General features: G+C 41.8%; 1 protein-coding gene across 11 annotated transcripts in view; it reads left to right on the forward strand.

Moving 5' to 3' along the window:
- PIEZO2 (piezo type mechanosensitive ion channel component 2) overlaps window positions 1–17,494 on the forward strand; it is a 474,955-nt gene that overhangs the window by 399,883 nt on the left and 57,578 nt on the right. For 8 of the 11 annotated variants that reach the window (XM_068237153.1, XM_068237158.1, XM_068237155.1 and 5 more), the window contains 4 exons: window positions 2,673–2,866; window positions 14,129–14,296; window positions 14,815–15,243; window positions 16,694–16,952. In XM_068237153.1, coding sequence (XP_068093254.1) covers window positions 2,673–2,866; window positions 14,129–14,296; window positions 14,815–15,243; window positions 16,694–16,952 — 1,050 coding nt within the window. The remainder of the gene's footprint in view (window positions 1–2,672; window positions 2,867–14,128; window positions 14,297–14,814; window positions 15,244–16,693; window positions 16,953–17,494) is intronic. The other 3 variants (XM_068237160.1, XM_068237164.1, XM_068237162.1) reach the window with 1 other exon arrangement.

Consider the following 17,494-nt stretch of genomic DNA (forward strand, 5'->3'; position numbering starts at 1 on the left):
CTAAGGCTGTTCCATTGTGCTCTGGCTTACTGCAGCACTTTATACTTGTACCATCTTTGTAATAAATCAACTTATCTTTTCCCTGTCTGATTTGTCGGCTGTGTCTGGAAGGGTGCCAACTCTTCACTAATGTGAACAAGTTAACTCCTTCCAAGCCCCTCCAGTGCTCTTGTGATGATGGAAAGAATATATTGCAATCTGCGCCTATGGGTGGGCAGCAGCTGTTATGGACTAGGTAACCGCCAAACACCTCAAGATAAATTAGTAATAAATGTCCACAGCGCTAAAAGAATTCTAACTTTATTAAAATAGTATAATAGGTATTTTTTCCCATTTTAGGCTCACTATGAAGCACCTTCCCCCATATATCACACCCATACAAGACACACAGCACTCACTCAGCCTCACTGCAGTGAGATATCCTGAAAAAATGTGATCACAAAAGGGGGATCCCAGTAAAAAATCAGAAAAATACCGCCTTCAAAACTGTGGGTAGCCACAGTTTTGGTCATAAGGTGGGCAAGGACGTTGATATCCAGGAGTTGGAGCGTTCATAATCGGTGTAAGGAGGCTGCGGGGTAGCTCTGAAGAAGAGGGGCGTACCCCTTGAAACGTCAGCAATCCCTGCTTGCACGCTACAGTGACGTCACTGCGACAACTCCACCGCTGTGGAACGCATCCATCTATCATCCGGTTCCGGATTCACTTTACCAACACCCGCGTGACCTCTCCGTTTGCTAATTCACTGGCCAGAGTGAACGGATAGAGGTGTACCACGGAGACCTGCAGTAATACAGGAACGACACGCATCATACACATCCTGACAGTTGGAAGCCAGAGAGAGGCTCCACTGTGTATCCGGAACCTATCCAATCGGAGGGGTAACGTATACTGCTAACAGGCAGTGGATAACCCGTGCTTTAATGCTTCAATGTTTTAATGCACATATCATGTGGAGATTTTTTCCATAAGGACAACTTGTGTTTTAGTACATGCGGATTTTTAAATATAATTGAATCTCAGGAATAGATCTTGTGGACATATTATACCTGTGATTTACGTTGATATCAACGTCCTTGCCCACCTTATGACCATTTTGGCTACCCACAGTTTTGGAGGCGGTATTTTTCTGATTTTTTACTGGGATCCCCCTTTTGTGATCACATTTTTTCAGGATATCTCACTGCAGTGAGGCTGAGTGAGTGCTGTGTGTCTTGTATGGGTGTGATATATGGGGGAAGGTGCTTCATAGTGAGCCTAAAATTGGAAAAAATACCTATTATACTATTTTAATAAAGTTAGAATTCTTTTAGCGCTGTGGACATTTATTACTAATACACTCTTGTGATGATGATTCCTCACAGACTATGTCCCTGCTTTCACTGTCAGCTTGTCTGCTATCTGAGGTTGATAAACACAGACTGATAAACTGAACAAAGAATAGCTGGCTGAGGAGGAATCTGCCTGTCAGGCTGACACGAGTGCAGAGCTGAGACTCCAGGCTCTAAACACAGCATGTCATGCTTCATTGACACAGAGCTCTTTCAAAACTTGCACATAACCTCTGGAGACTGAATTCAATGTGTAACTCACTGAATTCTCTGTGTACTCACTGTGTATTAACCGAGTTCACTGCTCTGCTGATGTACTTCCTGTTTTGGTGGCCATCTTTTCTGTTTACAAAACAGTTTATAAAACACATTTTTTACCCTCTTTATTGCAGCGGAGAGCAGCAAAAATATTACAGAGGGGGCTAGGAGATGACCCCAAACAGGCAGGGATGTTTGTTTATACTTCATTTTGTGAATACAGATTCTCTTTAATGCATGAGCTTATGAAAAATTACAACAACTTGGCCCCACAATAAAGAGTAGGGTGCTAAACTAGCCTGCTCCCTGGAAAATATTTGTGGCCTATGAAATTAAAAATATGACTGAAGAGACCCCAAACTATTGAACTGATAAAATTCTAGGCAAGAATAGGATATTTTTCTTTTGAAACTACCGAATTGGTCCCATTTCTCAAATGTTTATGGATTATAGTTAAGTATAGGTGATGTAGCAATGAGGTAAACATGCCCTTTCCCAGTGTGTGTGTGTGTGTGTGTGTGTGTGTGTGTGTGTGTGTGTGTGTGTGTGTGTGTGTATATATCCAGCCCTGGGACTGCCGCTGTGGTCACGCCCATCAGCGCAACGTGGTCGCCAAGTAGTTAAGTGAACGAGTGCTGATCCCTGAGATTGACAGAAACTGTGTGTGTGTGTGTGTGTGTGTGTGTGTGTGTGTGTGTGTGTGTGTGTGTGTGTGTGTGTGTGTGTGGGTGTGTGTGTGTGTGTGTGTGTGTGTGTGTGTGTGTGTGTGTGTGGGTGTGTGTGTGTGTGTGTGTGTGTGTGTGTGTGTGTGTGTGTGTTTGTGTGTGTGTGTGTGCGTGTGTGTGTGCTGCTGGCATCAAATACTAAATCAGCATAAATTATTAATAAATATATATATTTCTCAGTTTAAACATATACTATACTGTCTTTGTATTGTTTTTAATTTAAAAAAAATTCCATTCTGTTTTTATTTACATTTTACACAGCACCTCAACTTGTTTGGAAATTGGTTGTGCTTATGAAACATTATTACAGCACCATTGCTTTCTTAGTAACAAAATTAATAAGTGTCTTTCTTTGAAGGGCAATGTTCCAACTCGGGAAAGTATTCACATGTATTATCAAAACCACATCATGATGACACTTTCAAGGGAATCCGGACTAGACAGGCTTGATGATGAGCCCGGGACAGCATCAGGACACCCCAGCAATGGCAAAATCCCAAGTCAAAGGATGGACAGTGCAGATTCTAATGCTTCTCATGACAGCTTATCCAGGTATTGTTCACTGATCTACAAGGACCGTTCTATAGTCCTTTTAGTAAAATGCCATGATATGAATAGAGGGTGCTTAAGATTAAGAAAATTAGCTTTAATAAGCCTAAATAACACATCTGCAGATGTGTCAGATCTGTTCTCTAGGATGCGGGATCTACAGTACAAGATTATGGAACTCTACGGTTATTTGTGATTTTATATCAGTTTAGAAACTATAAAAATAAATTAGTACTGCTCACAAACATAAAAACCAAATACAACTCCACACAACCAACAGCATAAAGCACATGCATGCCAAGACAGTCCGCCCCTGCTACCTACTAGTGATGATACTTGACCAATCACTAGAGCAAGGTCCTGTGGGAAGGGGGAAAAGGAGGCAGTGATCATATTCAAATCTTAAAACACAGAATTTTCTAAATTTTCATATGAAAGCCAGCTGGTGCAGTTATGTTCATTGAACACACAGTGACCCATATGCAATTCACTTTTTCTCCATAGTTTTCTCCAGGTTAATATTTTTACACCTTGTCAATAAAATGCCTTTTAAATGCCCAGCAAGCAAGAAAATACTCAGAATAATTCTGACTGAGATTCTTCTACTTCTTTTGATACTTTTTCAATTGTGAAATGCTGAAAAAGATTTTAATTTTAATTTTAAAGAGAAGATGAAAAATTATCACCGAGGAGACAACTTAGGATAAATTGTGAATTGCATATGGGCCTGTATGTGAAAGATCTAAAGATCTAGCATTAGCTTTTATTATAAACATTATAACAAGGACACTTAGGTTACCTTGTCTTAGGAAGACAATTTTAGGGTTTCATATAATACTATGTTAAATAAATCAGGCTCACTATAAGTTTATAGTCCTCTAGCTGTAATAATTAAGAACAAATAGATAAACCTGATGGGTTCTGATTTTCTCTGTCTTGACTTGCTGCATACGTCATACTGAATGTAACTGTCTTACTGTAACTCCTTACAGGGGAGGAGATCAGAATTATAAGGAAAAGATTTTATACTTCCCAAAATGCGCTGATTAAGGCTCCCTGCACACTGCAAATCCGTTTTCCGATTCCGTTTCCGATTCCGATTCCGTTTCCGATTTTCCTTGAATACATTCAACAGAAAAACGGATCAAAAAACGCAGCATGCAGTTAAGATTAAAAATCGGAATCGGATGTAAAAACAGATTAAAAAGCGGAATCGGAATCTGAAATGCATGCAGTGTGCAAGAGGCCTCAAATTGGATTGGTTGTGCTCAACAAATTGACTGGGCATAGAAGGAAAGTTAGGATCACATGAGAGAAGTGGTGAACCTTGCAACTATTTACTATTGTTCACTGATAGTACCATCCTTTTCAAGTGAGAGACTTGTATAGGTTGGATTTCCCTTATTAACTTTTTATCCTTTTCAGATATTGTGCATTCCATTGCATCCATAATACATGTTATAATATACTTTAAGGTGCACAAAAGTAAACACAATCAAAGTGCATTATAGTCCTAATATTGTCACAATACACATCAGGAAAATTTTTAAAAAAATCTATTGTAATGTAAAACTCGTTGAACAATATGTTCCAGTAATGCTGGATGGCATTGCAGATGTTTTAAGAGCTACTTTCAGAGTTACATTTACCTACTAATTTATTTTACTTACAATGTTTGTGAAATAAGTTTTATCCAACTTTGTCTTTTCTGTTAATGAGGAAAGAGGTGGTTTAATAAATAGAGAAACACTCCATCTTGCTTTTCTTGCCAGAAATACAGAATCTGCTGTTTCTGTGTCTTGAGAGCAGCCATCTTGCTTTTCCTCAATCAGGGCAGTTTCTAGGTTAAATTGCTCTCAGGGCGAGTATCAAAAATACGCCCCCCCCCCCCCCCCCCCCCCCCCAAAAAAAAGCTAAAATGCTGCCAACTGCACTTAGTGCGCTTCTGTCCTTTTTTTATCAGCACATCAATGTTACAGATTGTTACGCGTTGCTGAAAAGCAGACAGAAGCACACTAGTGTGTACAGGCCCTAAAGAGTTTAGGCCGCTGACACCGGTCCCACCTGTTCAGTGACATGTTGTGGGCAAGCACAGCATTGCGTGAGGGGAGAAATCAACAAATGTGGTGATTGGCTCCTGCCTGCAAGGGGAGGAGTGTTGCTGGAAGCTGCAGCCGCACTCCCAACTTTTTGAGATGAGAAGGGGGGGACACTTTAAGACACACCCACGGCTAGATTTGTACTTTTTACCGCCCGAGGCCCTCTGTCACCAGATGCCCACACACCAATACACATATTCCAACCCCCCCCCCCCCACACACACACACACACACACACACTAACAGAAAAAGAACAGTACCTGAAACTACAAAAGAAAGCTTTTTACATCCCACCGTTCCAGCACTGGGACGCTCTTTGCTCAAGTAGGTTTCTTCATAGCGCAAGCACGGGCGTGGGCGAGCGTATTCATACTGGGCATGCACAAGTAAAGTCTGTGCATGCCTAGTAGAACTAAGGCACTTGTGCAAGGCTTTTTTTACTCTGTGCACAAGCACTTGATTTTACTGGGCATGTGTGAACCTTGCTTGTGCATGCCCAGAACAGATAAATTCGCCCACACTCGTTTGCGTTCTGAAAGGGAGATATAGGAAACCCCTGGACTATCCTGCCCTTCTGTTGAGGCACCACAGCTCCCAGCAAGTCCTAACTTCATTATAGAAGTACTACAGTTTCCAGCATGCTTCTTCCCTCCACAGAGACACCACAGCTCCCAGCATGCTCATCCTCTTCCATAGAGGCACCACAGTTCCCATATAGTATTTGATTGTCCCTAGGGCCTCAAAAGATGGCTGCCCAATGTGAATTGTGGTCCCCTGCAGAACATTTTCAGTGGAGCGCACTGTTCTGTCCAGCTGGCTTGCTCCTCTAAGTGCTTCATACTGGTGGGCGCCTCATCTGACCTGACGGTATGAACATACTCCAGTGGTGTCAGAAATGAGGTGTATGTGAAGGTGAAAAGCAAAAAACTCGCAGAGGAGCGCACCGTCCAGACAGGTGTCTGTGTGCTCCGCTACGAATACTCAGAAGCTCCAAGGGACCACTATTCACTGGGAGACCAGGGGGGTTCACCAGCCGGCTCTGGGGCCCTAAGGGAAATCACAATACTATATGGGGGAGAAGGGGCATGCTGGGACCTGCGGTGCCTCTGTGGAGGAGAGGAGCATGCTAGGAGCTGTAATGCTTCTATAAAGGGAGGGAGGAAGGGGCTTGCTGGGAGCTTTGATGCCTCTACAGAGGGGAGGGAAATGCTGGTAGCTGTAGTATCTGAATAGGCTGGGAGCTGTGGTACCTCTGTAGGAGGGGGGCTTGCTGAGAGCAGTGGTACCTTTATACAAAGGGGAGGGTGGCTTGCTGGGAGCAGTGGTACCTTTATATAGAGGGGAGGGTGGCTTTCTGGGAGCAGTGGTACCTTTATACAGAGGGGAGGGTGGCTTGCTGGGAGCAGTTGTACCTTTATATAGAGGGGAGGGTGGCTTTCTGGGAGCAGTGGTACCTTTATACAGAGGGGAGGGTGGCTTGCTGGGAGCAGTGGTACCTTTATACAGAGGGGAGGGGGGCTTGCTGGGAGCAGTGGTACCTTTATACAGAGGGGAGGGGGGCTTGCTGGGAGCAGTGGTACCTTTATACAGAGGGGAGAGTGGCTTGCTGGGAGCAGTGGTACCTTTATACAGAGGGGAGGGGGGCTTGCTGGGAGCAGTGGTACCTTTATACAGAGGGGAGGGGGGCTTGCTGGGAGCAGTGGTACCTTTATACAGAGGGGAGGGGGGCTTGCTGGGAGCAGTGGTACCTTTATACAGAGGGGAGGGGGGCTTGCTGGGAGCAGTGGTACCTTTATACAGAGGGGAGGGGGGCTTGCTGGGAGCAGTGGTACCTTTATACAGAGGGGAGGGGGGCTTGCTGGGAGCAGTGGTACCCTTATACAAAGTGGAGGGGGGCTTGCTGGGAGCAGTGGTACCTTTATACAGAAGGGAGGGTGGCTTGCTGGGAGCAGTGGTACCCTTATACAAAGTGGAGGGGGGCTTGCTGGGAGCAGTGGTACCTTTATACAGAGGGGAGGGGGGTTGCTAGGAGCAGTGGTACCTTTATACAGAGGGGAGGGGGGCTTGCTGGGAGCACTGGTACCCTTATACAAAGGGGAGGGGGGCTTGCTGGGAGCAGTGGTGCTACCTTGATAGAGAAGGGAATAAATGGGCCCCCTAATGCTGTGGGGTGGGGAAAGGGTTGTCAGGACAGAGGAGCAGGGCAAGTACTCACAGCATGCAGGCCAGGGGACACAGGCAGCAGAGACACAGACACATCCTGTCCGTTTGGCTGAACACTCTCCCCTTCCCCCGACACCATGCTTTGCCGTCTGGACTTAGACTCTGGGAGGGGAGAAGGAAGAAGCTGTCTGGGACCCTCTTTTCAGGAACTTATAATCCGAGGCTGTCAGATGGGCTGCAGGCAAGTGTCATGCCTGCAGCTGTGTGTTTGCTCTGCCCACCGCTCTTCCACCCTGAGGCATTCCCTGCCACCCAGCTTCCCTGCACTTAAGAGCCCCCTGCCCGACCATACTATCAGTCATTCCGGCTGCTGACTGGAACCTGCGCCTCCCCCTTCCCACTGAGAGCAGCCAGCCATATCGGGAGGAGAGCGACAGGTCAGATACATAATAAAGAGTGAAGCTAACTACTGACCGGGGGTGGCTCCTGCCTCTGTTGCCACATTTCAGGGACCATCCAGGAGAGAGGATGCAGCAGGGACCCAGGCAGGGAAACACATGTGGTCTGCAGCAAGTCATCTCCTTCTAGGGCGCCCTGACACCTGCAAGTACCCTTACTCTAGGTCAGTGTCACCACGCATTGGTCATGTGGTGTTCACTTGACGTTGGGCACGGCTGGCAAGGCAATAGGACGCCCAGGAGGAGTGCAGGGAGGTGATCACGCTAGTCTTCTGCGTGTCACAGTCTTTCTATCTATCTGTCAGTACTTCTGTCAGCGCCCCCTTCTCCCTTCTGCTGCACTGCGCCCCGTGCAGTTGCACGTTCCGCACGCCCCAAAAAACGGCCCTGTCCTCAATGCAGACAGGAACTTCTGATGGAGACATGATAACTTTTGTGGACTCTAAAAAGCCTAGCTCTGCCTTTACAGCACTCTGGAGATTCACAGCAGTCAAACAGTCTTCCAGTACTGTTGACAACAGGCGAGAGAAAGAAATTTCCCTTGAAGTACACTTCCCTTGTGCAAATAAATGCATGGATTGATTTTTGTTTGTGAGAGGATTGGAGGTATAGCTTTTTTGTACAAAATTATTCCTGAGTTCTGGTACAATTTTAAAGCACAAAAGTCACATACTTACCTTGGTAGAGGGTCCTCCAGAGGCTTCCCATTTCCTCCTCGATACCGCTGGATATCAGCACGCTCTGGAAGTTTGCGGCCATAGTCCCATACATGCACAAGTGTTGCCACACTACGCATGCCCAGGTTGGTTAGCAACTCCGCATCAGCATTGGGCTGTTCATGCTTAGTGGCGTGAGTCGTCTTTTGCTTTTGCAGTGCAGCAGGGCTTCATTAGCAAACCCTTGTTGAGGAGGTTGGGAGAGTCCCAGAGCTGGATCGGTGGGGGTAAGGAGAACCTCTACTGAGGTGAGTATCCATCTTTTTCCGTTTCTGCACTCTTTTCCGTTTCTGAAAAAATTAAGGAAATGTCGATAGAGGTGTGCAGGAAAACTTTCAGAAACATATTATTACAGCCTGGGACTGTCTCAAGAAATGTAGAACAGGATGTAGCTATGGGTAATGGCTACAAAATACCACAGAGGACTTCATTATTGGAAGTATTTCAAGAGTGAGCAACATTAAAAATGAACATATTGATTTTATCAAATTTTTAATAGCAAATATAATGCACATATGTTTATGAATGTGCTTGTTTTCATAATCATAGTAATTAACTGGGAGTCATTCTCAGAATTAAAGTAAACCTCTACTGGCATTGAGGAAATACAGCCTAGTTTTGTATATGGTAGATGCCGTTTTACAAGGGATATTCTTGACAGACATTTTGAAGATTTGCCCATTACATGTAGGCAGTTTGTTATGTATTGTAACACTGTTCAGAAGCAGATTGTCAAGGTCTACTTTCAACCAGCTCCAATCATTTCTGTCAGAAGACCTGTGAGAAAAGTTAATGCATTTTTTATATATAATAGAGCTGATTCTCGTAATGTTTTATGAATGTGAAAAATGTCCCTCTATGTCTCATTGACTTTTCTCTCAAATCCATCTTTCTCAGTGTAGCTTATTGACATGGATACATCCACAACAATTAAAACACATTTTAATGTAGGAGTTTAATACATATTATAATAAATATATATTGATTAGCAATGTACACAGTATTGTACATTGCACTTCAATACTTTTTGCAATAAATACATTTTAAGTTTCTGGCTTCTGGCAAACTTCATCCAGTAGCTTCTTATTACCAGAAGAGTGAGAGTCCCTTCTCCAACACCAGGCAGATCGCCTAACACAGCTGAGACAGACTAATTGCCTACTTCATGTTGGTGATGATGTGATAGGGGGAGGAGTTTGGACAGTTCACAGTATTACCAAGCTGCAATTCAGTCTAACCAATTTGCATCAGACAATCACACAAGAAGACAGTTTTGCAAACCCAGCAAATCAGGTAATAAATGCTAAATAATGCAATTGCAAATTGTAAGATATTCTATATAAAACAAAAGCTTCAACTAGGGCATTAAAATAGGAGGTTAACACATTTGACTTCCAGTGCCATGAGAAGTATTCAACATGTAATTTAATATTAATCCAGCAACCTGGAAAACTACCAGTGTTTTTAAAGAAACTAAAAACAGTCCCCCGCACTCTCACTCTTCAATCTGTGTTTGGCCAACCTACAAGACAAACAGACTGCACATTGCGTAATTCCGTCAAGAATAAGTAGCATACAACCTCCGTGTAGTGTGAACCAAGTGTTGACACTCGTGCACCCGTCACCCAGAGGCTCACCGGATTTTAACCACCTCACTTTTCAGGTGGATCTCACATTTAAATTATGTTTCACCAGGGTACTTCAATGAATCATATCGGATGTCTTGGTATAAAACTTTTTTAATCTTCAATAAAACACAGTAAAAACTTCATTGCGCTAAGCTACTGTAACAATCAAATTGCTCACAACCACGCTTCTCGCACCACTCTCGCCACTTACAAACTCCAGAAGATTCTTAAGCATATCACAGTAGTGTTCCTAAGGCCCTCTCCAGCTCTGCAGCGTCTCCCGGGCGGTGTCCCGCATTCCGAGATCCCCACGCTGATTGAGCACTATTTCCGCCTTTTCACCGCTCTTCCGAACGTGATTGTGTCAGGCGTACTGTCTCCGGTTTTTAGTTTGTTCAAATACCCGGAAGGGACATACCATAGCGAACTCACAGAATTTTAGTAGGAGAGAAGTATTTTGGAGCAATAGAAATTGTCCTTTGTGTTGCGAGGTGTCACAGCCTATTGTGTTTTATTAAGTGTTTTTAAAGAAATGGTCATGGTTTTATGTTTGTCCCCATTTTGTAAGAATTCCCATCACTTTTCTTCCAGGAAAAAAATGGGTAAAATTACCCAAGAGAGATAGAGATAGCAACATATAGAATAGTTTTTGTAGAATGAGTTAGAATCTCTAACTATTTTTTATTGTTGTCCCATATTTCCTGCTCCTGAGACTGTACATTTTCATATTAAAGCAAATGAAAATATCACTAATGTGGGTGCAAATATGCAAAAACGTGGATGCAAATGCCAATGAACTTCCAAACTCTTTTCACCCTTATACATACTTTTTAAAGCATACCTGCAGTGACATGTGGCATGATGATAATCATAGGTACATACAGTATAGTACTAGTTCTACTAAGATATTGACCCCTTCTGTTTTCCTGTTTTGTTTTAAAAACTAGAGCTGCTATCTACACAAATGAGCTTGTTAAACATCTTGTCAAATTCAGCCCTATGTCCTGAAAAATAAATAGAAAACATAACTCTTTCATGTGGCCGAGGAAACACATCTGATAGCATTGTAGCACTGAAAATGTCAAAGGGTCATTACTCTTTGTTTTGCAGCTAAATTAATCAGATTTTACAACAGACTGTTATGGCTGCTGTGTAGAATCCAGTGTTAAAAATGAAATTATTTAACTGAAAATGAAAATATGAGACTCTGTTCTTTGTTACAAATGTTCTATTTATCCTTAGTACACCATATCCAATCAACAAATTTCAGAAGTGTATTTTTAGTTCAGATTTGTTTTAAAACTAAAATGTAAAAAAACAACATAAAAATGGGCTTTAAGACACTGAATTTGTGGTCTACCATGTGCTGTTAGATTTTAATACTCATTTTTCAAATCCTATTTTTCAGTAGAAATAAACAATATTGTTTTGTGTTTTTCTGGGCAGATATTTTCAGTAGTTAGTTATTCATAATATCGTCCAATTTTAGATGCAGTCATGACAGATAAAAATGGGAAAGTCCTTATTATGGTAGTGAGGTGATGGCATAGGAATCCCACTTGTTTAATTCAAAACCTTGCCAATCCTTCTGGATCCCATTGACCTTCTAACTAGATATATGGTGTTTAAACACGTTGGATATTTTAAGAGGTGGTGGTCCAATGTTACCTTTGACTCAATGATCTGGATAAGGAGATACAGTAGTTCACCCAGCTTGGATTTTGCTGTAGACTTTTTACATGCTACTCACTCTGTCTGAATTGAGGCTTCCACAAATTTAGTTAAACAAGTGATTTTCATATACTAATTATTATGTTAAGAAATAGTTCCAACACTAATTGATGATGATCTTGAAAACTAATAATAATTATAGTTGAGGCTATCACCCATTTTATTGCTGTAATCCACAGTGTGATAGCCAAATAATTTAATTGTTATTTCATGTATAGATTAATCAACAATAATTGAAAAGGGGAACCATAGAGACATAAAGTAGAATGTAATAAGTTATTCAGGATGCCCATGTTTACGTTAATTATCCTGGTTTCAGCATCAGAAACACTTCATATATCTATATATTGCTGTATATTGGTATGTAACTTCACCCTGCCAGTCATGCTTAGCCTAAGCTATGATGCCGCAAAGCCTTCCCCTCCCAGTGCATTCTGGGAGACCAGGGGCCATATGCAATTCAGTTTTTCACCTGAGTTTTCTCCTAGGAGATAATTTTTCATCTTCAAATTAAAATAACTGTCCAGCACTTTTCAACTAAAAAAAAAAACAAAAAGTAAATGAAAAAGGACTATCAAAATTATTTTGGGCATTTTCTTGCTTTCTGATGACTTAAAGTGCATTTTATTGACAAATTTAAAAATATCACCCAGGAGAAAACTCAGGAGAAAAAGTGAATTGCATATGGGCCCAGGTGTTTTATTTGCTCCCTGCACTTTTCCAGCAGTAAAAATGTTACCATCTGTAATATATTAGTAAATGAAGAATGTAAATTGTTGAAGAAAGACTAGTTAAAAGTGGACAACCTCCTAAATCTGCAATAAATGCTTGTAAATAATGAAATACAGAAAAGAGTATATTAAGACAGCTAAATACGAGCTTAACAAAATGTTTACAGGCAAAAATGATGGCTCTAAAGCCCCATACACACACTCAACAGCTGTCGTTTATGCTTTTATTTATTCATTTAAGTATTTATATAGCGCCGACATATTACGCAGTGCTGTACAGAGTATATTGTCTTGTTACTAACTGTCCCACAGAGGGGCTCACAATCTAGTCCCTAGTCATATGTATGTATCGTGTAGTGCATGTATGGTCTAGGGCCAATTTTTTGGGGGGGAAGCCAATTAACTTATCTGTATGTTTTTGGAATGTGGGAAGAAACTTCTTAACTTCTTATCAGTCTTATCAGCTCTTTGAACAATAGCAAAATACTTTTTTAGGTGTTTCAACAAGTTTCACAACAAACGTTGCGAAAGCATAAAAGACTGCTGTTGAGTGTGTGTATGGGGGGGCTTAACAGACCTGATTCAGGAGTTGGAGACCCTCATTCTCAAAGAATTACAGCACCCTATTACACTCCAAACATGCAGCTCTGTTTTTACATACATAGCAGCTCAGTGCTGGAGCTCTTAACTATCTGTGGCTGTAGCCATTTGCAAATGACTTAGAAATCTGCATATCTGTCATAAATGCATGGTTCTGAGTTGAGTTCTAGACCATGTATTTAAATCAATAAATCATGCACCTGTCGAACCCCTTAGAAAAAAATTACAAAAATGTCTTTTGGTCAGTTGACACTTTTATGCATTGTTTTTTTTTAATCCAAGGATAATTAAAACACAACTGAAGTGAGAAGAATATGGATGTTGCCATATTTATTTCCTTTTAAACAACACCAGTTGCCTGGCAGTCCTGCATATCTATTTGGCTGCAGAAGTGTCTGAATAACACCAGAAATAAGCATGGAGCTTATCTTGTCAGATCTGACAGTAATGTAAGAAACACCTGATCTGCTTCATGCTTGTTCAGGGTCTGTGGCTAAAAGTATTAGAGGCAGAGGATCAGCAGGACTGCCAGGCAACTGGTTTTGCTTATAAGGAAATAAATATCCCTCTCGCTTCAGTTGTCCTTTAAGTTTTTTGCTATATTATGTTGCCTTCTGGAAAGTTATTTGTAGAAACAGGTGCAATCTGATCCTTCAGCCCTGGGTGGTGAAATGGCTATGGCCTATGGCTTCCTATGCTCCTGCTCACTACTCTATGACTAGCGCAGCACCTAAGCTAACAAAGATAAAGCTATGATGTTCAATCATAAAACAGCAGCAGAGACTAGCCATACGCAAATATGGCCATTTTCACAAGGCCCCAATCTTCACAGACAAAAATGTGTGCAAAATATATTAAAATTGTGGCTCAAGCAAAAAGAAAAAAAAAAAAAAGAAAAAAAAACTTGGCCATAAAAAGAAGTCTGATCATCCTTAGAAGAGAAAAGATTGCATCAGTTTCCACTGCAAATGTATCTAGAAATACCGTAAATTAATTGTCTCAGTATTTTCAAATACATTACATTTTTGTGCTTTTCATATGCTTGTCACTATGTTTATTGCATGGAATCATGTCAGATTTCTTACAAGACATGTTACTTGCCTCTCACATATTGTCTTTGTGGCTATTTGCACTGCTAGCTGCAACACTGAAGCAACCATGCTGTTCTCAAGGCAATCTACACTTGATGATTTAGATGGACCAGACACTATACCCAAAACAAGTGAGCGTGCGCGGCCTAGGCTTCGTAAAATGTACAGCATGGACATGTCCTCGTCATCTGCTGACAGTGGCAGTGCAGCATCCAGGTGCTTTATCCATGCATGCTTACTTCACTCATTAATCAATGTGCCACATTTTGCATTTTTCATCTTTCTAGCTATTATATCGCTCCATAAGCCATTTTGTTCTTGTGTTGTTTGAAATATGCCATTTGCCATTTTCACATGAATTTTAAATATTTTTCAGACACCTTTATAATAAACTTTATACTATAATAGACCTAAGGCATTTTCTGCATGCCCAGACTCAACTTAGACTTATATGTGATATTATTTTGCCATCCTCCCACTATTGAAAATTGTACTGGTATCCGCAGCCTTATCCTAATGTATACAATCACTACACAGCAGTTAATGCTTGACATTTTCTTGGTTAGATTGCTGATGAAGACTTAAAGAAGTGGTTTAACATTGTCATTTAAATGTATGTGCATTTATAAGGAAAGGGGATTAAATATGTTATGTAGCCTAAATGTGTAAAATGTATAGATCTCTCCTAATCAAATGTGTAAAGTGCATTGATCCTTTCTAATTCTTTTCCATAGTGAGCCAACCCAGTGCACCATGGTCTACTCAAGGCAGGGAACGGCTGAGACCATTGAGGAAGTGGAGGATGAAGTGGAGGACGAACAAGACGAAGAAGGCAAAGGTTTAGACTCAAGAACAGAAGGCGAGGAGGAGGAGGAGGAGGAGGAGGAAGAAGAAGAAGACTATGTTGAAGACTGTGTTGATTTAGAGGAATCTAGTTATACCCCTGATACAGACCTGCCATTATATGCTACAGGAGAAGGAGATCTTCCACCATCCTACAGCAAAGCTGTAAGCTTTGAGCAGCTTTCATTTACCTCCAGAGATGAATCTGCTGATAATATAATGGTTTTAAGTCCCGATGAGAGTCAGATTGACAAGCTCCATGATTCAATACTGCCGCCATTAACCCATGAACTGACTGCTAGCGAACTTCTCCTGAACAAGTAAGTGTCAATGCTTCAAGAGTGTACAAAAATGTTATCTCTGCACTAATTCTGAACATTGTGCCACTCTTAGCCCTGTCACGGGCAGAGATGGGCAGTACATTCTACTAACATTCATATTTCTAAACAAACTGCTGATAAATCTGAAGGAACCATCCATGTATGATGACTCAGTATCAATATAGCAGAATACACTGATAACAACTGTACTGCTATTCTGTGTAAACATGTCACGGTGCATATCTGGAGACAGAGACATTTTAAAGCCCAACTTCAAGAACAAATCACAGTTTTGTATAGCATGGGAAGGTGTTAATCTGTTTGTTTGTTTGTTTGTTTTTGCCCCATCAGGGTGAACTTACTCCACTTCTCCTGACAGGAGATGATTACACTTCTCCAACAAGAACAGAGACACCAACTAGCAAATCATTGTTTATACATTGAGGACCAGTTACAACCCCTATATTGTTGTCCCTCATTCCCCTTATCCAAAACTTACAGGATACAAGACCATTCCATGAAGTTTAAAGGTGGCCATACACCATACCATTTTTTAAATACCTTTTCAATTCAAGAATGGCAATCAATTATTCTGATTGATTGTAACATTTCAAAAATCTGACCAATGTACCACACACATTTAATTTGAAAAATTATGAAAAAAAATGATTGAAAACTCAGAAGCAAATGCTTGGGTTTGTACATCAAGTAAATGACAATCTACCCTACACCATTCAATTTCCTTAAAAATTTATCAGAAAAATCCAACACTCCCGTCTTCTTTTATAAAAAAAAAAGGAAATTTGATCAGATTTCTCAAACGAATGAAAAAAAATCGTTTTTGAGGACAACTCATCGTCTTTATTGAATTGCCATAAAATTGGATCATTTTATTGTATGGTGTGTGGCCACCTTAAGTCTTAGAGACCACATAGATAAAGTCCAAGTCAGTCTGCAGGAAGGGTACCCAATGAATGGAGTGAATGATCAAGTTGGATACACTAGGCGGAGGACCCTGCCATTGGCTTACAATGTAAAGGGAGAGGGTAGGGACACACTAGACAAGACAAGACAAATAACATTTATATCGCGCTTTTCTCCTGGCGGACTCAAAGCGCCAGAGCAGCAGCCACTAGGTAGTAGCAGTGTTAGGGAGACTTGCCTAATGTCTCCTACTGAATAGGTGCTGGCTTACTGAACAGGCAGAGCCAAGATTCGAACCCGGGTCTCCTGTGTCAGAGGCAGAGCCCTTAACCATTACACCATCCAGCCACTATGGTATGGGTTGCATGATGGGTACTCAGCACAGCAAGTTATGGCATTGATGAGGGAGATAGACGATCTTGAAGAGTTGCCCACTGATTAACTAGTGAACAATAAGACATTCTTTAATCCCTTGTTGCCCCAAAAATTATAGTTGTGTAATTTTTTGTTTTGTTTTTTTCTTCAGAATGTTTCAGGATGAGGAGCTGGAAGATTCGGAAAAGTTTTACGTTGGACAGCCACGCCCGTTACAACTTATTTATGCACTTTACAATACGTTAGTGGCCAGATCAGAGATGGTGTGCTATTTTGTGATTATACTTAATCATATGATTTCAGCTTCTATGATAACACTGGTGCCTCCAATTCTGATATTTCTGTGGGCTATGCTGTCTGTGCCACGACCCAGTAAACGGTTTTGGATGACTGCCATTGTATATACAGAGGTATGTAACTTTCAAGTATTAGATACTAGCAATGCAATCATTTTCTGCGGTCTGCAGGAATAAAAGTATCTCTTTACACCCCTTGGAGTGCTGGTCTTGTGGCCTTTGTATGCCTGTTTGTAAAAGTTCTTAGAATCAGCTCCCTGGGAGTGGCACTGAGTATCTCCCCAGCTTTGTTTGCTGTTCTTTTACTTTATTTTAAGGAAGCATCAATCAAATAATGCTGCCCCATGATATACTTACCTGAGGCTTCCTCCAGCCCCTTGCAGCCAACAGGTCCCATGCAGCATCTCTGCTCGCAGCTGCCGGCCCAGAGGTCCCTGGACTGACCTCCTCTACTGCGCCTGCGTGAGCACCGCTGTCAGTAAAGTCCACGTTGTCTGTAGTTACTGCACAGGCGCAGTAGCTCTTCACCTGCTCAGTACACCACGGACAGCGTGGGCTTGATTGACAGCGGCATTCGCGCAGGCGCACTAGAGACAACCTCGAGGTCGCCCTCTGCACCTGCGGGGACCTCTGGGCGGCAGCTGCGCACGGAGATG

Source organism: Hyperolius riggenbachi, chromosome 5 (assembly GCF_040937935.1).
Source record: "Hyperolius riggenbachi isolate aHypRig1 chromosome 5, aHypRig1.pri, whole genome shotgun sequence".
Lineage (NCBI taxonomy): Eukaryota > Metazoa > Chordata > Amphibia > Anura > Hyperoliidae > Hyperolius > Hyperolius riggenbachi.